Source organism: Salvia hispanica, chromosome 1 (assembly GCF_023119035.1).
Source record: "Salvia hispanica cultivar TCC Black 2014 chromosome 1, UniMelb_Shisp_WGS_1.0, whole genome shotgun sequence".
Classification (NCBI taxonomy): Eukaryota; Viridiplantae; Streptophyta; class Magnoliopsida; order Lamiales; family Lamiaceae; genus Salvia; species Salvia hispanica.
In genome coordinates, this window is record NC_062965.1 from 52582618 (window position 1) to 52603683 (window position 21066).

General features: G+C 36.9%; 4 protein-coding genes across 10 annotated transcripts; 3 read left to right on the forward strand and 1 right to left on the reverse strand.

Annotated features, from left to right (window-relative positions):
- The first annotated feature begins 6180 nt into the window (after window positions 1–6180).
- LOC125202244 (type IV inositol polyphosphate 5-phosphatase 3) lies at window positions 6181–11942 on the forward strand. Of its 5 annotated transcripts, none has more exons than XM_048100607.1 (12): window positions 6199–6303; window positions 6406–6487; window positions 6582–6726; window positions 6806–6877; window positions 7987–8068; window positions 8200–8304; window positions 8576–9440; window positions 9787–9971; window positions 10283–10391; window positions 10786–10928; window positions 11210–11444; window positions 11524–11942. In XM_048100607.1, exons 2-12 carry the CDS (start codon window positions 6434–6436, stop codon window positions 11569–11571), a joined length of 2043 nt encoding a protein of 680 aa, XP_047956564.1. In that variant the 5' UTR covers window positions 6199–6303; window positions 6406–6433; the 3' UTR covers window positions 11572–11942. The 5 variants fall into 5 exon arrangements, with proteins under 5 accessions (XP_047956563.1, XP_047956566.1, XP_047956565.1 ...); XM_048100610.1 differs by having other exon boundaries at window positions 6200–6303; window positions 6627–6726; XM_048100606.1 differs by having other exon boundaries at window positions 6181–6487.
- Window positions 11943–12142: 200 nt separating this feature from the next.
- LOC125202246 (60S ribosomal protein L7-4-like) lies at window positions 12143–14466 on the reverse strand. The gene is made up of 6 exons (XM_048100611.1): window positions 14344–14466; window positions 13506–13682; window positions 13316–13413; window positions 13168–13225; window positions 12645–12827; window positions 12143–12568 (listed from the first exon to the last, which is right to left on the reverse strand). The coding sequence occupies exons 2-6, from the start codon at window positions 13680–13682 to the stop codon at window positions 12353–12355; spliced, it is 732 nt and encodes a 243-aa protein (XP_047956568.1). The 5' UTR covers window positions 14344–14466; the 3' UTR covers window positions 12143–12352.
- A 723-nt stretch (window positions 14467–15189) lies between these two features.
- Window positions 15190–18190, forward strand: LOC125219783 (dehydrogenase/reductase SDR family member 12-like). Its single transcript, XM_048121850.1, has 9 exons — window positions 15190–15316; window positions 15405–15466; window positions 16579–16698; window positions 16782–16881; window positions 16948–17028; window positions 17104–17153; window positions 17232–17382; window positions 17467–17645; window positions 17742–18190. The coding sequence occupies exons 1-9, from the start codon at window positions 15242–15244 to the stop codon at window positions 17944–17946; spliced, it is 1023 nt and encodes a 340-aa protein (XP_047977807.1). The 5' UTR covers window positions 15190–15241; the 3' UTR covers window positions 17947–18190.
- Window positions 18191–18579: 389 nt separating this feature from the next.
- LOC125219791 (dehydrogenase/reductase SDR family member 12-like) lies at window positions 18580–21054 on the forward strand. 3 transcript variants are annotated; one of them, XM_048121870.1, is made up of 9 exons: window positions 18580–18704; window positions 18788–18842; window positions 19513–19632; window positions 19717–19816; window positions 19879–19959; window positions 20084–20133; window positions 20199–20349; window positions 20433–20611; window positions 20691–21054. In XM_048121870.1, the coding sequence occupies exons 2-9, from the start codon at window positions 18790–18792 to the stop codon at window positions 20893–20895; spliced, it is 939 nt and encodes a 312-aa protein (XP_047977827.1). In that variant the 5' UTR covers window positions 18580–18704; window positions 18788–18789; the 3' UTR covers window positions 20896–21054. The 3 variants fall into 3 exon arrangements, with proteins under 3 accessions (XP_047977827.1, XP_047977819.1, XP_047977835.1); XM_048121862.1 differs by having other exon boundaries at window positions 18586–18704; window positions 18788–18849; XM_048121878.1 differs by lacking the exon at window positions 18580–18704 and having other exon boundaries at window positions 18720–18842.
- The last annotated feature ends 12 nt before the right edge of the window (window positions 21055–21066 follow it).

Here is a 21066-nt window from a genome sequence, read left to right on the forward strand (position 1 = left end):
ACTTCATTAAAATAAAATAAATATTACAATTTAAAAGCCTATAAAATAAAATAAAAATACATAATTTAAAATTCTAAAAAATAAAAAAAAATACATAATTAAAATACTCTGAATTAAACCATAAAAACTACTCCGCCGGCGAATCATCATCCCCCGAAGTCGGCGGTGCACCTATACCAAGTTGAGCTCTCATATACACAATTCCGGCCAAATGGGCTGAAACTTGGCCAGGAGTCATTTTTGAAAGGTCCGCCATCGTGGCGACCAGGTACATGGACATTAGGGTGTGCGAGCCCATGCCCGTGCCGGAGCCCGAGCCCTCGCCCGCCTGGCTTGATTCGCCGCGGCCCCTCCTCTCCCTCTCCCTCTCCCTCTCCCTCCTCGCTCTAGCCTCCTTCGCCGCCTTGTTCCCTTGCGGCCGACGTCGTGTACCGGAAGAAGACCCCCCTGCACATCGGTTGGTGTGCCCTCACGTGAGGTATTGCCTTCGCCGCCATCACTAGACGAGTAGTGGCCACGCGCCGTGCTTCGTGCGTTTCGAGCCCGACTCGACACCGCCAGCCCACCTTTCAAGGTGGTGGACTTGCGACCAAACATCGACAAGCTTGAAATCTTTGCCGACGTCGTCTTTGAAGACCCGCAACGCCGCTCTCAGAATGTCGGCTCCACTGGCTCCGCTCTGATAATTCGCCTCTTCTCCCTGTATATCGCGCAAAAAATTTTGACATCTCTGTCGCATCGGTCCCAATGACTGTCGAGCATCTTCACGTTGCGGGCAACGGTATTCTTCGGCCTTCGTGCATTGTAAACTTCGGTGACTTTTAGCCAAAAACACTTGTGGGTTTGTTGATTCCCGACGACAGGGATCGTACGAGACGCTGATCCAAGCGTCGTACAGAGCCAACGTCTCGGCTTGGCTTGTATGGATGACGGGTGCCGTCTCCCACAACCTCTGCCTCCGCTTCATCCTCTTCCTCCTCGGCATTGACGCCGAGCCTGAGGCCGATCCTACCAGAGCCGGAGCCGGAGCCTCCACCAATTGGCCAGTCGGGCAAACTGCGTTCAGGCACCAAAAACTTCTCCGGAATTCGGGATAATCCCGGCAATTGCCCGTACCTCTGGGGGGGAGGACGATAGTATGCATACACATCAAAATGTGGTGTTTGGTACGCCGGCGGGGTGGTCGAGCCTTGGGTGCCCGGCGACGAACCGGGAGTACCCAAACAGTTGTACATGCTCGCCCAATCGTCGAACGAGTTCAAGTCGAACCCGCCGGAGCCGCCGCCGCTGGAGTTTCCATCGCCGGACATTTTTTCAACAATTTGAGAGTAGTGTTTGTGTGTAAAATGGAAGAGGAATGAGAGTAGTGTTTGTGTATAAAATGGTGAATGAAGTATGAAGTATATTTATAGAATAATAAAAGAAATTTTTTTAAAAAAAATTCGACCATTTGTTCCCAACGGTCATAATTTGAATTTTTTTTTTATTAAATTCGAATTTTTCAAATTTATAAAAAAAAAATTTATTACGTCATAATTCCGACGCCCACTCGCGGGCCGACGAGTGGGCGTCACGCAATGCTCCAGCGCGCGCCACGTGGGCGCACGCGTCGTCTCGCCGGCAGGCGTCGCGCAACGAGATGTCTCGTCTCGTCGAGACGAGACGAGCCTCGCAACGCTGTCTCGATGCTGGCTCGTCTCATCGAGACGAGACCGAGCCCGCATCGAGTCAGCGATGCGGATGCTCTAATATTCAGGTATTTATCTTCTTAATTTACTTATGATTTCATTAATCGGTGGCTTGGTTTAAGATGATTAAACACTGATTCTTGAATCAAGAATTTAATTAATTATTAGAGAAGTTTGTATATTCATAATTTGTACTCCCTCCATCCCACAAAAGATATCACACTTTCCTTTTTAGTTTGTCTCATAAAAGATGTCATATTTCTCTTTTTGAAAAAAGTTCTCTCTCATATGAATATAAAAATTATATTTTCTCTCTCCATTTAACACACAAAACAAAACCTCTTAAAATCATGTGTCGTTCAATAAGTATGACATCTTTTGTGAGACGGAGGAAGAATTTGACTACGATTGCGAAGTTCAATGTTTTCTGATATTTTTGGAATAAACAGCTGTACTCTGAAATGGATGCAATATTGAATTTAAAAATTGATTTTAGGGCTGCTTTTTTTTCTTGTTTCTTATCATCATTTCATGGACGAGGTAGCATAACTATGATATCATTTATATCCATATTTTTAGAAAATACATACACTATGTCTGCATGTTTGGATATATGTATGGATTACATTAAAAAAAAAATTGTGTGTGCATAAAATTCAGGTTGATTGTATCATCGAATTATTATTACGTATTACGTGCATGTGCATGACGTGTATGCTGAGTTTTAAATTGTACATTAGTACTATAAAATAAAATCATTCATAGTATATTATCTTAAGTGTAATCCGTAGAATTTTGTTAAGTTGCTATTTTCCTAATTCATCAATATAATATATTAAAAATGTCAATTCGATGGCATTGAAACGCCGACATAAACTTGGTTGATATTTTAATACATTATGCTGACATTTAAAACAATGTATTAAAATATCAACACAAATTTATGTTGTCATTTTAATGTGGTCGTATTGACATTTTTTATACACTATGTTGATAAGTTAGTAAGTTGAAATTTAAGAAAAATTAGCATTATAATGGATTACATAATCTCTCTCTCTCTCAGATTTAGCTTAATAATAATTTGATAATTTCTACTCACGTTCTATAATCTAAATAGTAATTATCATTATAAACATGCCATTAATTGGCTTTTCCACATTTATTAAACAAATAAAAAATAGTTACTTCAAATGATCAATATCTTTTTCTTATTATATTTTAAAGAAATCAGACATGACATATGGTAAAATTATTCAATATTCCACTCATATACATCTAATCAAACACAAGACCCCAGATTTCCATTCTTGTGCCATGAAAAGATGTCACAAAAAAAAATATTTATAAGGACTATTTTCTTGAGGGTTTGAGGAATATGGGACCAAATTTAAATTTTGGCAGAAAACATATTCTTAAATTATTTATAAATTATTAATAAGGACTATTGTCTTGTACTCTTATGTTGGAGCATATGTTTGGCTACATTTCCTATCTAAGGGCATATAGATACAATGATTAATTATTTTTGGTCCAATTATTATTATGCGGCTGCTAAACAATATTCGAAGGGTCAATGATCAATTATATGTACTCATGCATGATTCACTTAAAAATAAATTGGACTAATTATTCATTTGGATTTGAAAAATGTCTCGTCGGTGGAAATTGTCTTTAGCTAAGACAAGATTTATGTTTCAACCTGTTTTTCATTTTCTTTGTTTTGGTTTATTTATTTATTAATTAATCTATTTTGAGACAAACCTTGGGCGCTTATGAAGTCAAGGAGTATTGTCGGATTCTCTGAGGAAATTTGAAGATGGTTATAAATATATGAGAATATTTATTTACAAATTGACAAAATTTAATGCTTAATAATATGAATTAATTAGTTGACGATATTGATTGGTCAATTTTATTTTTTAAATGAAAGATTCTAATTAATATTGGGTTTATCATGTTTAAATGATTAAATTGGATCATATAAAATACAAAAACTATTATAACAAAAAACTATTAGTATTAGACTAAAATAATGGAATACGTTTGTAAAAGTTGTTTGGAGTTTTTATGACTATTAATTAGTAAATTAATATTATTGTTTTTAAGACTAATATACGTGGATGTATGTAGAGATGTAGTTGTGAAATTTATAATGTACGTATGTGGATAATAATGAGATTCCAAGAAAGTATGTGAACATGTAACTAAATGTAACATGGTATGTGAGGTGTTTCCTCTTTTATTAATAGAAGAATAATAATAATGTGTCTCGATCGACATCTTGCGATGATTATTGGACAATTCATATGTATGTATGTTTGTAGGAGTATGATATAATTGGAAGAGATCGAATTGATTTCTCCCAAGAAAAATTAACTAAAATTTGAGTTTATCTTGAACCTATTAAATAAAATGCACCTACTATACAATACCTATTATAAATTTGATAATATATAAAGAGATGACCGAATATAGTAACATATATATTTTTTAATACCTTATATAATAAATTTGGATCATCGATTATCCACGATATTTATATAATAATATTATAATATACTATATTATCATAAAACAATTAATTAAGCCTTATTATATATATGTGAAAATATATTAAGTAAAACTAGAAATTTTTAATTTAAAATTAACAATTACATTTAATGTTTAAATTAGTTGTACTTTCTACACATCCCTATGGTTATAAATACAAGTAACAACACTATTTATTTATTAATTTTTTTTTATTGTCTCACAAATTAAATATATACACGCATAAGTAAGTAACCCCACTTTGCGTAGGATATGCACTATGTGGTGTTGGTGAGTAAAAAAGTGGTCTACCTTTTTAACCAAATACAATAAGTAATTAACAAAATAAATAGCACGCCTCTTTTAGATTAATTATATTAAAATTAATATTCATTTTATATTAAAGTCTTGGGTCACACTCGAATTTTTCTAATGTAAAAAAAATGTAAGTCTTGTAATAAGAATAAACTAAGGATATGTGGTGTACTATTTGAGACCAAAGATCCCAGATTTGAATCTTGCCGACTTTTAAATTTAACTGTATTTACTAAGTAGGGCCTATGAACTCAGCCTGGATCACCTACAATTTTTCCTAAAATATCCTCTACTCCACTCCTTACAAACATAAATAATGGGCCTATTTTTATATTTTATGTTTGTGAGGAATGGAGTAGAGAATATTGTAGAAAAAGTTGTAGGTGATCCAGACAGGGAACTATCCATATCATAAATGAATAATGCATGAAATAACACAAGTTGTGTTAACAAAAAATTAAAGTAATTTACATGTTACTGAGAGAACCATTTGGTTACATTATACTTTTCCTCATTTCATTTCAATTCAATGGAACCATTTTAATCTATGTATTAGGTATAAATATTAGGAATAAATGAAGTTTATGATCTTAATTTTAGAAATTTTGAAATGGCCCGAATTTTTGTTTATTCTTAAATTTTAGAACTTTCTACAATGTTCGAAAGGCTCAAAAGAATAACAAAAAAATCATTGTTAACAAATCCTCAAATTTTGAGTTATAAAATAAACGTCACCCTAAAGTTCCCTTTTCGATCAAATAATTTGTAGCCACACAAAAAACTTTACTAAAGTGCACAATGAATTACTAATAGCCAACGTGAAATATATGTGATGATAAAAAATAGACATCTTCAATTTTTAGGAATATTTATTTTGCACAAAAGTAGGGTAATTTGTCGTTCCCAGTTCCCACTATCACATAAATTATCTTTAACCCACTAATTAGCTCATAACAATACAATTTTCATGATTAATTAAACCTTAAGCTGTCATTAATTAAAATTAATCACTGGGATATTGGAATTTGGAACACTACAACTAACCCACTATAATACAATAACTATATCCTATTTGGACATAGGCACGATTCTAATTTACCAAGAATTCACCAATCACACCAATGCAATGTATATTAGGTATCTTTTTCGTACAAAAGTGTAAACAACACCTCCTAAATTCTTATGCCAAAAGAAATGAGTCTAATATCTTGAGACAGAGGAAATATTTATTGTGAGATTATTTAGTACGAGGGGGTTGGCTCTGACTACTTATCACATGACTATCATTCAGAATTAAGTCATAAGATTCAATCTCATGAACCAAGCATAATACAAATTTAATCATGAGATGTAATTTTGCAAACCGAATACCGTACAAATTACTATTCATTCCGTCTCATCCCAAATGACACATTTTTTTTGGGGACGTCCCACCCTAAACAGTGAAACATCATTCTCCCTATTTTTTTATTGCTCTTACTTTTTCCTTTCTCTACTTTATTCACAAAACAACGTTACATGAAATCTCGTGCCGAAAAGGAAATGCTCTATTTATAGCGCACGGGGGAGTATAATATTAATAATAATTTGCTCTCTATATATAATGATAGATTGTGAGGTGGAGAAAGAAGAGTGAAGATAATAGTAATAGCAAAAGATTTCCCAAATTGTTTAGTGGCGCCAAGCTAACTGTTGAGTGTCACAATTCCTATTTAGGAGTTGTATAAATCTGCTAGCTGTTTCGGTTGCTATATTGGTCCACATTTACACGGTTAGTCATCATAATCCACCGCCGCCCCCACCGAGATCGGCAGCTCAATTCTCCCCCTAAATTTATCATTTTCGATTTTTGTTGATTCAATTCGCATTCTAGAATCTTCAATTTTATTGATTATTTCGATATGAGGAAGATCAACTCCAGAACTCATCATCCGCATCAGCAGCAGCAGCATGAGGTATTATCTCTCTCTCTTCACTCTCTATCTAGCCGGAATGCGAGTGTTTTTTATTTTCCTGTGGTTTTTGGTGGTTACCTGTGGAGAATTGCAGAAAAATTGGGCTGAAATATTGTGTTTCGCTTGCGCGTGCCTACAGCTATCGTGGAAGCGTCTCGTGGTGCGGAAGTGGCTCAACATCGCCACCAGCAACTCTGATTACTCTGCGGATACTGATACCGACTCCGATTCGGAATCAGGTGTGCGCCTCTCCGATCCGTCGTCGTTTTGCTCGCACTTTTTTATGACTGTGTGTAATTTTGTTTTGTATTTGTGCAGAAATTACTGATTATGTGGGAGAATCGCGGTTCAAAAATGAAAAACTGATCGGACTTCAGGTTGATGCTGCTGGTAACGTGCTTCCGATTATCGTCGTTGCGATTTTTCAATTCTCGGTGTTTATTTGGTCAAAGTTAGACAATTTGTTTGAGTCGAAGCATGTGGATGTGGTGGTGTTTCCTACATCGTGAGGCAGAGTATCGGTTTTTATAATATAAAAGTCTTGCTTGGAGTTGGTGCATTACTTTACATTTAATGAATTCTGGATAAGGATTTGGTTGAGTCATAATGACTTGTGCCAAACTACTTTGATAGTTCAGAGAGTTTATTTTGTAATCTACTGGAAATATGTGAAGTCTATATCTATTTTCCTATTGTTCAAATTTGTCTTGTTTATTGATTTGACTCTAGAGTGATGAAGGGTAAATGGTCTCCTCTCCGGGAAACATGTATCAGCTGGAAATATGTGATGTCTAGTTTACCAGCCACTGTAATAAACATATGTCAAATGAGCAGTTTGGTGTCATCTAATTGATCTATCCTTGGCTGTTATGTTTTCCTATTAATAAACAAGAATGGCCTATTTAGGCATAAAATTTGGTATGTGGCATTGACGAATAAGTTATTCTCCTTAGGTAATTTTATGGAACCTACATATTCCAAATCAATATTAGAATTAGATAGATTGCTTCAAGTGGTAAAAAAAACATATTTTGCTATTGCTTTTTCCAGGAATCACTTGGTTGGCTGTTTAGATGATTTTACTGCCTGCATATATGGAAACAGGATTGCTTCTATTAGAAAAATTACACCCTGATAAGCTCTTTATTTGTTTTTGACATGATCTGAGCCGATCAACTTTTTTAATTCTGTTGTCTTACAGTTGAGTATAATACTTGAGATGTTATTGAGTTTGGTGTGTAAACCATCAAAGAGAACATATTTGAGTGTGTGATGGCGCTTTCAGATGCTGAGTTTATGACACACATTTGTAGTTAATTTGTTATAACAAACTTAACAAAGACATGCTCTCTTAGACTGCCTTAAATGGTTTGAGCAATTTTTCTTATTCATGGCAGTTTTTCTTCATCTCATGCCATCAATGCTATTATGGCTCGAGCTTTGAACTAGTTGTTTATAGAGGTATTTAATTGTTCTCTCTGTCACATTTTCTCGATCAGATGCTCTTGACGCTCTTCCCAGGTTAAGAAGACGAAAATCAGAGACATTTCGAGCTCAGTATATAGACACAAAGGAAATCAGGTAGGTAGCTTTTTGCATTTTCTTTGTGAAAGCAGCTTATTGATGTAGCAAACTAATCATCTGCTAATCATAAGGTTAAGTTAGAAATGTGGGTACTGAATTCTATTATCTTCTTTCTTTGTCTTTATTAGAGTATGTGCTGCCACATGGAATGTTGGGGGCAGAATTCCACCTGATGACATAGACCTCGATGATTGGTTAGATATTGATAATCCTGCCGATGTTTATGTAATTGGGTGAGTTCATTATATGCTTTTAAATACGCCTTTTGTTACTTATCCAACATTTCATTATGTAATTATGTAGTCATGACATTTGTCTCTGATCCTTTTGTATATGTTATCCTCCTTATCACATATTGAACAGATTGTGAGGTTTCTGAATTATATCATAGTACAATTTCATTTTGTGGTTCTTTTGCCAAAACGTACCTGTAATGCATAATAGGTGAAATCCTAATTTATGTGAATTTAATAATGTCACATTTGATTTGTTATGCATGTCTAGCCTTCAGGAGATTATCCCCTTAAATGCTGGAAATATATTTGGAGCTGAAGACAACCGCCCAGTTTCAAAATGGGAAAATTTAATCCGTGAAACTCTGAATCAAGTTCCGCCAGCGACTAAGTTTAAGAGCTACAGTGATCCACCTTCACCATCAAAGTATAAGCCATCTGAGGATGCCCCCGACATTGAAGAGGAAATTTTGCTTGAATCTGACAGTGATGTTGAGGAGGAAATCCACCCACTGAATGAAGACCCTAATGTTTTTGAGGAAATTGAGGATAGAAGGGTTATAGGAGATGATTTTGTCTGTGCTGATCCATCTGTCTCTAATGGCCATAACAACTCGAGGAATTCCGTTAACAGAGATTTACAGCGGCAGTTATCCTCTCCAAAGATGCTGGACAGATTGTATTTCTCCAGAACAGGAGATTCTGAAGAAAGTGCAGACGTAACAGATACCAACTATAATAAAAAATTAACGAGAACAATCAGTGGGACAGAAAGGATAGGCTTAAGCTGGCCAGAGCCACCACTTAATCTCTTAGGTCAGCATGTTTTTGACAGACACAACTCCTTCAAATCCTCCAAGTCTTTCAAGACATCCAAGTCTTTCAGAACATATAGTTCTTTCAAATCAACCGCATTCAATGATAACAGAATACGAGCGGAGTTAGCTTCACTAGCAGAACTTGACCTTGAATCTCTAATTAACCGGAAGAGAAGGCCATCATATGTTAGAATTATAAGCAAGCAAATGGTTGGCATCTTTGTTACCATATGGGTTCGCAGGAGCTTGCGGAAGCATATACAAAACTTGAAAGTATCTACCGTTGGTGTTGGTATTATGGGCTACATCGGCAACAAGGTTTGTTCTTTTGATATTTATCTAGCCTTTTGGTAAATACCAGGGTCTGTAATTACAGTTTCTGTATTCACTATTTAGAACACATGTTTGTGAACTTTCAGTAGATCCAAACTCGTACTTCCATTTTTTCTTTTTCTTTACTTCATGTGTGGCACAGCAGTCATGAAATCAATGTGTATGCATATTCCTCTTTATTATTCAGCTTTTTTCTCTTGATACTGTTCATGAATTTTCTCCGGACCATCTCTCGTCTTCAGGATGTGTAGTGCTTAGATCTTCCACTTGCCTTTTTCTTTTGGTGATAGATAGATGTCAAGTGGCATGACTCTCTCACTTTTTCATATAGGGATCGATATCAGTGAGCATGTCTATTCATCAGACATTCTTCTGTTTTATATGTACCCATCTAACATCTGGCGAAAAAGAGGGAGATGCTAACAAAAGGAATAATGATGTGCATGAAATTCATCGACGGACACACTTTAATTCACTTGCTGGTTTGGGGCATCCCAAGAAAATATATGACCATGAGTAAGTATGACTGTCCTTTTTCTCATTCTTTTTTGTTATAGAATTAAGTGTTAAAATTAAATTGGTCATAAAATATGATGTGTAAGAACCATGAACATTATCAATAATTGTTTAAAATAAGCTTGAAGTAATGAGCACAGATACTTGGCTCAAATTGTTTAGTTAAATTGCAATTCCTGATTAATAGCCTGATGTAAGGTTAAATAAGAGATTTTTTTTATGGGATCCTAGTAGTATTACTATGCATTACAGTTCCAAATGGTAATGCATTTGAAATGAATATATGTGACATAAATTCTCACTGGTTGTAGGAGAATAATCTGGCTGGGTGACCTAAACTATCGAATCAATTTGCCCTTTGAGCGGACTAGAGAACTTATTTCCAAAAAGGACTGGTCCAAGTTAGTCGAGCGGGATCAGGTGAGACTTCATGTTCTTACTCTTTCTTCTTTTAAATTTGGTACAGTAAAATACTAAAATCTGACTTTGTTAAGTACCTTCCTTATGTTTTCACCTGTGTAAGCTGTGCCCATAATTGGTTCAATAAGATTTCATGATGGAAACATTGTTTCCCCAAAATTTTCTCAGTCTATCTATTTATTTTACACTAACTATCTATTTATTTTAAATCTAGCTTTCTTAACTCTTATTAAAACCTCGACAAGTAAATCTTATACGTTGTTCTGGGGAAAGATGGAGCATTAGTAAGAGTGTAAACTCTACAGTTTTTTTTTTTCTTTTTAGCTTCTCTGTTTGCTCATTGTTGCAGAAAGTGAAATTGTTGGAATTTATTTTACTGGACTCCCTTTTGCAGCTATCGAAGGAGTTCAGAAAAGGGCGTGCATTTGACGGATGGTCTGAAGGTACTTTGACCTTCGCTCCGACATACAAATATGAATTCAACTCAGATTCTTACAGTGCCGAGGAGCCAAAGGCTGGCAGGCGAACTCCAGCCTGGTATACACCATCCTCTTCAAAAAATTCCTTTTCGTTCATAATATGGCTCTTATATTTCTATTAAAGTTCATTTGGTTTGTTTATTGATACGGCCTTATAATTTCACGAGCGGATCCCGTTTAAGCTTCTATTCTTTCTACGTAGTAGTTTTCAAGTGAAAATACATAAATCTTGACAAGTTGATGAAGAAACTGTGGTTGTATGAAATTTGTATGTCTCTTTTTAGTTATACACTGAAAATTTTGTACTTTGTTAACGTTCTCTATATGCAATTCATGCAGGTGTGATCGTATACTATCATACGGAACAGGAATGAAGTTACTAAGTTATAAGCGGTCAGAATGTAAGCTATCAGACCATCGCCCTGTGACAGCCTCTTACATGGTCGAGGTCGAAGTATTTTCACCTCGAAAGTTGCAGCGAGCGCTCACCTATACTGATGCAGAAATTGAACAAAATGAGATCGTGACAGAAATGGGACTTGGTGCTGATTTAAACCAGTTTCTCTTGGAAGAGGTATATAACTCACCACTCGATAAATCCATAAAATGAACAAAAAACATCTTTTTCTTGATTTGTTTAGTATAAACTCCAGGCAACATATCATCACCAGAAAATGATAGGTCTCGACTTGGTAATATGACTATGAATGAAGTTACATAGTCGTGATGTGTTCGTGTACAGGATAAGACATACTGGGAGCGGTGAAGGGCCTCAACCTCCTGAAGAAACGCGTAATAGAGGTCCCATTGACTCGTGCGAGAAAGTTTCGAACGAGTCACTGGTAACAAACACATCCATTCTTTTGATTCTTTGCCAGATATGTTGGGAGTTTTCTAGTGTGGTGTTTGGTGTGTATATGTATTTTTTTTATGTGCAGTTGTTTTTTCAGTGAGATGAGGAGTAGAGAGAGATAGGATAGATGTAGGCAGAAATGGTTAATAGAGCCAATGCCTCATTCTTCATGTTTGGGATTACAATTCATTTACTGGAATTGATTGTAGTTTTTAAGCATCTTATTTAGTTAAAACTACTGATGAATTATTGTAATTATAAAGAATTATTTTATGTGCAGTTATTTTTAGGTGAAGTATTAACCAATCACACACATCCCACACTGACAGCTCGTTGTAAAGATTCTTTGATTACATTACAACATCATCCATGACTTCTAATTAGAAGATTAATATCAACACAAAAAATATGTAAGTAGATGCCTCAGAAATCATCTGGAATTACTTAATGCAACAGAAAAAAAGGGTACAACAGAAATAGGCAATTTATGAAGAAAGGAGATGCCTCATAAATCATCACATGTAAATTTAAGCACAAAATTGTCTTAAGATAACTATATAGCCTGAACAAAAAAGACTTGTTTGATGAAGCAAAACAACCTCTCAAAATGTTTACTACTATTCCAAAACCTAGTTCATCCTTCTGATGAGCTCGTTGATATAGTCTTCGCGGTTTCCAGCATCTCCTCCTTCGACGTAGTGATTCCTCTTCCTCTGCAGACCACCCAAGGGTGCAGAGAGTTGGAATGGCCAGAGGAAGTTGTTGGCTTCCTTGAAGTGAGGCCCAACTGTCAAGATCTCATGGATAAGATCTTCGATGCAGATGATCCCGTGCTTGCCAAGGGTCTGGGAATGAATGGCAGGTATCAGTGAAAAATTGAAAATAGTCAAAGCTAGGGAGTTGAAGGAATAAGCTACTAACCTGTTCTATGATTGAGTTGTCTGTCAAAGCAAAACGCTGCTTGTTCACTTTGCCAAAACCCCTCTTGTATATCAATTCTTTCACGCTCTTCAAGTTCGGGTAACCAAAAGTCACATATGGTTCGACCCTGTGTAACATGTTCACTGTTGCCTTGTTAACCTTTAGGAACACTCCATTAAAAATCTGCATCCACAAGTTTGAAATTGAAATCGTATTAGAGTTACACAAAAAGGTTCAAAGGCAATAGGTCCAACACAAGAGATATAAACACAAAATCGGTATGCATTGATGAACTTAACGTTTCGAGGTAACACTATCAGAAAATAGCTATTCTGAGCTATTTGAACAGATCACAGACCATCAAGCAAGACATCAATTTATAGAGCTACAGTTTCACAAAAAGGCTATCTATCTAATCAGCAACTTTAAGAAATTGATCATGAACACTAAGTAGAGAGAACCACAACCACGAAACCAATATCTTAGACAGCTGTAAAGGAACATAAAAGAGACGCATCATAACCTGACGCAGACGCAGAAGCTGCAAAATCTTCTTGGTTGTGGGATGCATCGCATTAATACTGAGTGATCAAGGAAGAAAGAAATGTGAGTTAGACAATATCAATCACACAAAACCACTCACATCACTCCACATAACAAAATGTGCATACCCACGAATGCGAATGATGAACAGCAACTTAGCTTCCGGATTCACATAGAATCCTCCTTTCAACCTCGCCTCACGCTTCAACTGAATGAGTTCCCTTTCCTAAGGCACCAATAATCATCACAGAGATAGTGAGCAAAACCAAACAGTAACACAACCCACATCAGATGGCAACAGTCTCTGGTAACACACACCTGTGCCGCGTATTCCTTCGCGTAGTCCTTAGCTCTGTTGTAGATCAGCTTCCTGTTTGCAGATTTCTTTTCCTTGAGAGCTGCAACCTCCTGCTTTTTCGCCAAAGCCCATTCCTCGGCTCTCTTCTGTTTCTTCAAAACAGACTCCGGAACAATTTGTGCTCCCTTCTCAGCCATCTACACCAAAACCAAACATCCCTGATCAGTTCTTCAAATAACAAACACATCTTTTCAAAAAAAATACAGCCTAAAACTCAAACAAGAATGACTGACACAACCTGATGCAGAAATAAACTACTTCTACAGTCAGATATCTATCTATATATAAGGCAATTAGTGTCCAATTGGCACCAAACAGGCACACACCATAAGCAATTTTGCAAGCACTGGTCACTAATTTATAATTTTTTTTATCTATAAAAGCCACTAAATATGATGAAAACTGTTTTTCAGCTGTAAACACTCGTTATCAACAAAATAAAGTATGAGCTATCAAGGAAGAATATGGGAAGATCAGGCCAAAGAAGAAGGAAGGCGATTTATTTCATTTTTCATTTTGCAATAGTCAATCACAGCTATCAAATATCTAAAAAGACTCAACCTTTTTACACTTTGAGGAGTTTGAGCATTATCTTTGCTAATTTCTAGTACAATTTATGCTTCAACTCATGCTAGCCAATATGAATTTCTGTTGCGCCCGATTATTAAAGAGCAATAAAGAACATAATCATGAATCATTTCAAATTACGCACATCGATCATATATTCTATGCAGTCGTTATTCCAAAATGAAATGCACCCAAACAAATCGGAACTGTAAAAGAGGAAAAAAATCTTACTTGAATCGTAGCTGAATCAGAAAAATGCAGAGGAATGAGAAGAAGAAGTAGCTACCGCGCTGCTGGCTGAGTGAAATTAGGGTTTCTATTGTTTCCTTTTAATTTATTGAACTCCCAATAGGCCCTAAATGGCTAATTCATTAAGGCCCAAAAGAGTATATATTTTGTGGGTTATTATTTAGTTTGGTAAATTTATTCCTTTACTATACCCAAAATGAAATTTCTACTTCAAATGTACAGTATAAATATAGTTTTTCAAATTTCGAAAGAAATAAGGTTATAATCGATGATATCGTGTTGTAGTGCTTGATGGGCCTCCTTCTGGTGTATGTCCATGAACGCCTGAAACCGTTCATGTTCGTTGTGCGGTACACCCTGGCGGGCGGACTCAGTTGAGACACCGTGACTCGATGATGCAACACTTGGGTCGTTGGTGACGTCGAGGACGCCTTCGTGTTCATCATCGATGATCATGTTATGCATGATGATGCACGCATACATGATATCGGCAATTAGAATATGACCGTTGAGGAAGAGGATGAAATATTTATAGGGGTGGAAATTAGAATATGACCGTTGAGGAAAAAAAAAAAAAAATTTGATCATCGCCGAAAAATCGCCGAACAGCTCCCCACAGTGGCCGGCGATGATCCGGCGATAGCCCGGCGTTAAAACGCCGCTTGGCGTAAAATCGCTAGGAATTTCGCCGAAAAATCGCCGAACTCCTCCCAATGGCCGGCGATAAGTCGGCGATATCCGGCGAAAAATCGCCGGATTTTCGCCCTGAAAACAAAGGATTGATCACCGCTCTGTCTACGTGGTTGCATATTAGCCAATAGCACCGGAGCTCTATGCTAGCAGTGATGCACGCTATCATTTCTTAGTCTACTCCCAATTCATGGGAAAATCCGATTTTTCAATTCACATTCAAATTCGTATTTCAATTTCATCAGTCGCCATGTTTCTTCTCAAGGTAAAGGAAAAAATAGAAAATTTTAGCTTCCCTTTAATTTAATTTTTTTTAGCTTTGATACATTGTCGTTTTGGTGCTGTGATTGCAGACATGGAGATCAGTAGCATTTGGGGTATATGGTTACCAGAATTTCACCAAAACGGGTTTTTTGTGAGTCCCATTTTCCTAATTCTGTAAAAAAAAAAACTAATCTTTTTTGGGGGTTGTGTATTCTGCTCTGAATATTTAGGAATATTTTAGCTGCGTTTATTTGTTTGTCAACCCTTGATTTGTTTTGTGGAGACTAAGTTGACTCATATTGCTGAAATTGAGCTGTGTTTATGTCTGAATTTATATAAATTTTGGTCTTTTTTAGTGAATGAATTCATGAACTTTTTATCAGTTGAAACTTGAAAGCATCACTGTATTGCTTCATCTAAGGTGCGTGTGTGTGTGTTGCAATTCTTTGTCAACTCTTGATTTTGCTTTATGAAGACAAAGTTGCTGAAATTGAGCTTGTTATGTCAAAATTAATCAACTTCACTTTTACTTGGTAAAATGAGTTTATGATCAAATTTGCTGACAGGTTGAAAGCATCACTATTCTGCTCCATCTAAGTTGGGTGTGAGATCTCTTTGTGAAATCTTGATTTGGGATATTTCTGATTTTGAGCTGTGTTGTGTCAAAATGAATCAACTTTACTCTTTTTAGTAAATGCTCTAATGATCAAACTTGTTGACTGTTTGAAAGCATCATTGCTCTACTCCTTCTAAGTTGTGTGTGAGATTTTAAATTCTTTGTCAAATCTTGATTTGGGATATTTCTGAAATTGAGTTGTGTTTTGTCAAAATTATTTAACTTTGCTCTTGTTAGTGAATGAATTCATGATCAAATTTGTTGACAGTTTGAAGGCATAATTGTTCTACGTCTTCTAAGCTTTGTGTGTATATGTGTGTGTGTGAGTTAACATTCTTTGTCAAATATTGATTTGGGACATTGCTGAATTTGAGTTGTGTTATGCCAAAGTCAATCAACTTTGCTCTTGTTAGTACAATGAAATTATGATCAAATTTGTTGACAGGAGAAGGCATCATTCATCTGATTATCTAAGTTTTTTTTGTGTTGGAATTCTTTATCAAATCTTAATTTGTTTCAAGTAGACAAAGTTGGCTTAAATTGATCACCTTTTCTCTTTTTGGTAATGGTATACAAAATTATACAATCAAACTTGACACCATCTCTTAGAAATATAATTCTTCACCTTAATAATCTTCCTATGCCAGGGAGCATTCTAAAAACTTCAGATCAGAAGACATGCAAGCACGAATCGAAGGAAAGAACTGCGTTGTGACAGGGGCGAATTCTGGCATTGGCTATGCAACTGCAGAGGGCCTAGCTGCACGGTTCGACTTCCTTGCCAAAGATCTCCCATTCCACAGCCATATCATGCATATCTCATGTGTATCGTGTTTTCGTGTTTCTGCAGTGGAGCAACAGTGTATATAGTGTGCCGGAGCAAGGAGAGGGGCGAGGCCGCACGCTCAAAGATCCAGTCTGCAACGGGCAATCAGAATGTCCATTTGGAGGTATTGTATCCTTTTCTGCATCGTTTCCACGCTTGAATCTGCATTTAAACGCCCCGTTTCTTGCAGATTTGTGATGTTTCTCGCATTGGCGATGTGAAAACTTTGGCTTCGCGATTTTCAGTGAAGGATGAGCCTGTGCATATTCTGGTAAATTTTGATACTTCAACCAACTTTGTTACTTTTTAGTCTCCTAATTTTGGATGATTTGATCCATCTTTGAAGGTTAACAATGCTGGTGTGCTCGAGCAAAACCGTCTCACTACCTCCGAAGGGTAAGCCCGATTCATAACTGTGAGTAGCATAACGTTCCTCCATCTACTAAGACAGTTTTTGCCATTTTAAAAATCTAGGCACGAGATGAATTTCGCGGTGAATGTTCTTGGCACGTACACCATGACCGAGCTCATGCTGCCATTGCTAGAGAAGGCTGCACCCGATGCTCGGGTCATCACGGTTGCATCGGGCGGAATGTACACCTCTCCATTGACGGAAGATCTGCAGGTAACTTGACCTAACTTTTGCAACCTTTTACGTTGTCCATGAAGCTCGTGTCCCTGGCTCGTTACACCGGGTTTATCTTCGCAGTTCAACAGCAAGGAATTCAACGGAGTCGAACAATATGCCCGGAACAAACGAGTGCAGGTGGCATTGACAGAAAAATGGGCACAGACGAACAAGGACAAGGGCATCGGGTTCTACTCAATGCACCCGGGGTGGGCAGAGACGCCCGGAGTCTCCAAGAGTCTGCCCGATTTCTCAAAAACGTAGGCTCGTTTTACCGTCTAATCCTCGCGTCACTCAAAGTAACCGCAACATACTTCCATGTGGACTTTCAACCTAAATCGAGCTCGTGCTTGCAGGTTATCGGGAAACCTAAGAACGAGCGAGGAAGGCGCTGATACGGTTATATGGCTAGCCCTACAACCTAAAGAGAAGCTCGTCTCCGGAGGGTTCTACTTCGACCGGGCTGAGGCGCCTAAGCACCTGCCTTTCACAGCCACAAAGGGCTCACATTCTGCTGTAGACTCCATTATAGTTAAACTCCATAGTATGGCCAATTTATAGTGAAACTATATAATATAGTACTATAGAGAGAGGTTTGATATCTCAGTGAGGAAAATCTGTTTGTATGTCCAATTCATCAAAACTACTAACACTAAATGTATGGGATTGAACACTTAAACTATAGTAGCACTATGGGATACACAAATATTGTGAAAAAGGAGTTCAAGAATGAACAATTTCTTGGCTCAAACTCAATGTGGCTCACATATTCCAGCATTTTTAATGTATTTTTCCCACTAGATAAGGATGAAGATGTTTTAAAAATGAAATAAATAGTCTTTGATATTTATGTCAAATTTGACATAGATGTATTAATTGAGAGAAATAGACACACTTTGGTTCGAAGAAATTAGGACCAGTAATTATTGAAGTTAGCTTGTAATTTTTTATGTACTTTCTTTTGCATTCTAATACTCCTACTTAGGCTTTTATGTTGTGTTTTAAAATAGGTGCTATGTTGCAATTTTATTTGATATGCTAACTCAAAAATATGGAAAAAAAAGATAAAAATAGTAAAATAAGTTGAGGTTATTTTGGTATTTATTGCATGTGTTGGGGCTGAAATGAAAAAAAATAATCCAACCGTTTTTAACTGAAAATATAGGATGATGTATCCACGTGGAAGCATATTAGCCAATTGCAAGGAGCTCTATGCTAACAGTGGTGCACGCCAACATTTCTTTCGAGGGAAAATTGATTTTTCCATTCACATTCAAATTCATATTTCAGTTTCATCAGTCGCCATGTTTCTTCTCAAGGTTAGGAAAAACAGAATTATTTTTATTTATTTTTATACATTTTTTTGCTTTAATACGTTGTCGTTTCGGTGGTGTGATTGCAGGCATGGAGATTAGTAGCATTTGGGGTATATGGATACCAGAAATTTACCAAAAAAGGTTTTTTGTGAGTCCCATTTCGATGATTCATCCTTTTTTGGGGCCTTTTTTATTAGTTAATCAAAGCATGGTTTATTTTGTGGAGTCAAAATTGATCAAGTTTTTGTCTTTTTTAGCTAATGAATTCGTGATCGAACTTGTCATCAGTCGAAAGCATCTATGTTCTGCTTCATCTAAGTTGTGTGTGTGATAATTATTTGTTAAATCTTTGTTAATTAACTTCACTTTTAGTAAAATGAGTTTATGATCAAACTTGTTGACAATTTGAAAGCATCATTGTGTTACTTCATCTAAGTTGTGTGTGTGTGTGAGTTCAATTCTTTGTTAAATCTTGATTTGAGCTAAGTCATGTAACAATTTAATCAACTTCACCTTTTTTAGTACAATGGATTTATTATAAAATTTGTTGACAGTTTGAAAGCAGCATTGTGTGTGTATGTGACTGTGGATTCTTTGTCAAATCTCGATTTAGGCAAAATTAAGCAACTTTGATATTGTTAGTTAATGAATTATTGATCAAACTTGTTGATCTTTTTGAAAAATCTCGATCTGTTCTTTTTGTTATTGGTGAACAAAATCATACTTCTCATCATGTCTTAGAAATATAATCATACATGTGTATTTGTGTGTGTGTGTGTGTGAATTGCACCTTGATAATCTCCTATGTCAGGGAGCATGCAAAGAATTTCAGATCAGAAGACGAGCAAGGACGAATAGAAGGGAAGAAGTGCGTTGTGACAGGGGCGAATTCTGGCATTGGCTATGCAACTGCAGAGGGCCTAGCTGCACGGTTCGACATTCCTCTCAAAGATCTTCAATTCCACAGCCATATCATGCATATATGATTTCTCATGTTTTTTTCGTGTTACTGCAGTGGAGCAACGGTGTATATAGTGTGCCGGAGCAAGGAGAGGGGCGAGGCAGCACGCTCAAAGATCCAGTCTGCAACGGGCAATAAGAATGTCCATTTGGAGGTAATGTATCCTTTTCTGCGTCGCTTCCATGCTTGAATCTGCACTTACTCGCCCCGTTGCAGATTTGTGATATTTCTTCCATTGCCGATGTGAAAACTTTGGCGTCTCGGTTTCGTGCTATGGATGAGCCTGTGCATATTCTGGTAAATTTATTGAGTATTAGTATTATTGAAAAACATGCATTCTTTTATCTTGAGAGTGATATTTACCCTAATTCTAAGTCCCACCATTCCATATTTGATATTTACAAATTTTGATGCTTTGAAGGTGAACAATGCCGGTTTGATCGAGAGAAAGCGTCTCACTACCTCCGAAGGGTAAGCCGGTGTAGCATAACGTTCCTCTATCTACTACGACAGTTTATTCCCTTTTGAAAATCTAGGCACGAGATGAATTTTGCGGTGAATGTTCTTGGCACGTACACCATGACCGAGCTCATGCTGCCGTTGCTAGAAAAGGCTGCAGCCGATGCACGTGTCATCACGGTTTCAACAGGTGCTATATACACCTGTCCATTGATGGAAGATCTGCAGGTAACTTGACCTAACCTTTGCAACCATTTGCCTCTTCTATGAAGCTCGCGCCCCATCTCGTTAAACCGGGTATACTTTCGTAGTTTAACAGCAGGGAATTCAACGGAGTTGAACAATATGCCCGGAACAAACGAGTGCAGGTGGCATTGACAGAAAAGTGGGCAGAGGCAAATACGGACAAGGGCATCGGGTTCTACTCGATGCACCCGGGGTGGGCAGAGACGCCCTTAGTTTCCAAGAGTCTGCCCGATTTCTCAAAATGGTAAGCTTGTTTGCCAAAGTGAACGCGCCCTACTTCCAAGTCTCGGGACTTTTAACCTAAACCGAGCTTGTGCTTGCAGGTTATCGGGCAACCTTAGAACAAGCGATGAAGGCGCTGATACGGTGATATGGCTAGCCCTACAACCTAAAGAGAAGCTTGTCTCGGGAGGGTTCTACTTCGACCGGGCTGAGGCACCTAAGCACCTGCCGTTCTTAGCCACAAAGGGCTCACATTCAGCCATAGACTCCATCGTAGGTAAACTCCATAGTATGGCCAATTTATAGTGAAACTATAGTACTATATATATTAATATATATATATAGAGAGAGAGGTTTAATATCTCACTGAGGAAAATATGTTTGTCCAATTCATCAAAACTACTAAACACTAGATATTGATTGAACATTTGTTACATTTGTATCACTATACACACAAATTTTCTATGTGTTTGTGTT

Coding starts and splice junctions, on each gene's coding strand:
- LOC125202244 (XM_048100606.1), top strand. CDS start 6,434: ATGAGGAAGATCAACTCCAGAACTCATCATCCGCATCAGCAGCAGCAG. Junction 9,972..10,282: donor AAGAAAATATATGACCATGA/GTAAGTATGACT, acceptor CACTGGTTGTAG/GAGAATAATCTGGCTGGGTG. Junction 10,392..10,785: donor AGTTAGTCGAGCGGGATCAG/GTGAGACTTCAT, acceptor TCCCTTTTGCAG/CTATCGAAGGAGTTCAGAAA.
- LOC125202246 (XM_048100611.1), bottom strand. CDS start 13,682: ATGGCTGAGAAGGGAGCACAAATTGTTCCGGAGTCTGTTTTGAAGAAA. Junction 13,414..13,505: donor CGAAGGAATACGCGGCACAG/GTGTGTGTTACC, acceptor TTGGTGCCTTAG/GAAAGGGAACTCATTCAGTT. Junction 13,226..13,315: donor TTCATCATTCGCATTCGTGG/GTATGCACATTT, acceptor TTGATCACTCAG/TATTAATGCGATGCATCCCA.
- LOC125219783 (XM_048121850.1), top strand. CDS start 15,242: ATGGGAAAATCCGATTTTTCAATTCACATTCAAATTCGTATTTCAATT. Junction 17,029..17,103: donor ATGAGCCTGTGCATATTCTG/GTAAATTTTGAT, acceptor CCATCTTTGAAG/GTTAACAATGCTGGTGTGCT. Junction 17,646..17,741: donor CTGCCCGATTTCTCAAAAAC/GTAGGCTCGTTT, acceptor TCGTGCTTGCAG/GTTATCGGGAAACCTAAGAA.
- LOC125219791 (XM_048121862.1), top strand. Junction 18,850..19,512: donor TTTACCAAAAAAGGTTTTTT/GTGAGTCCCATT, acceptor CTCCTATGTCAG/GGAGCATGCAAAGAATTTCA. Junction 20,350..20,432: donor CATTGATGGAAGATCTGCAG/GTAACTTGACCT, acceptor ATACTTTCGTAG/TTTAACAGCAGGGAATTCAA.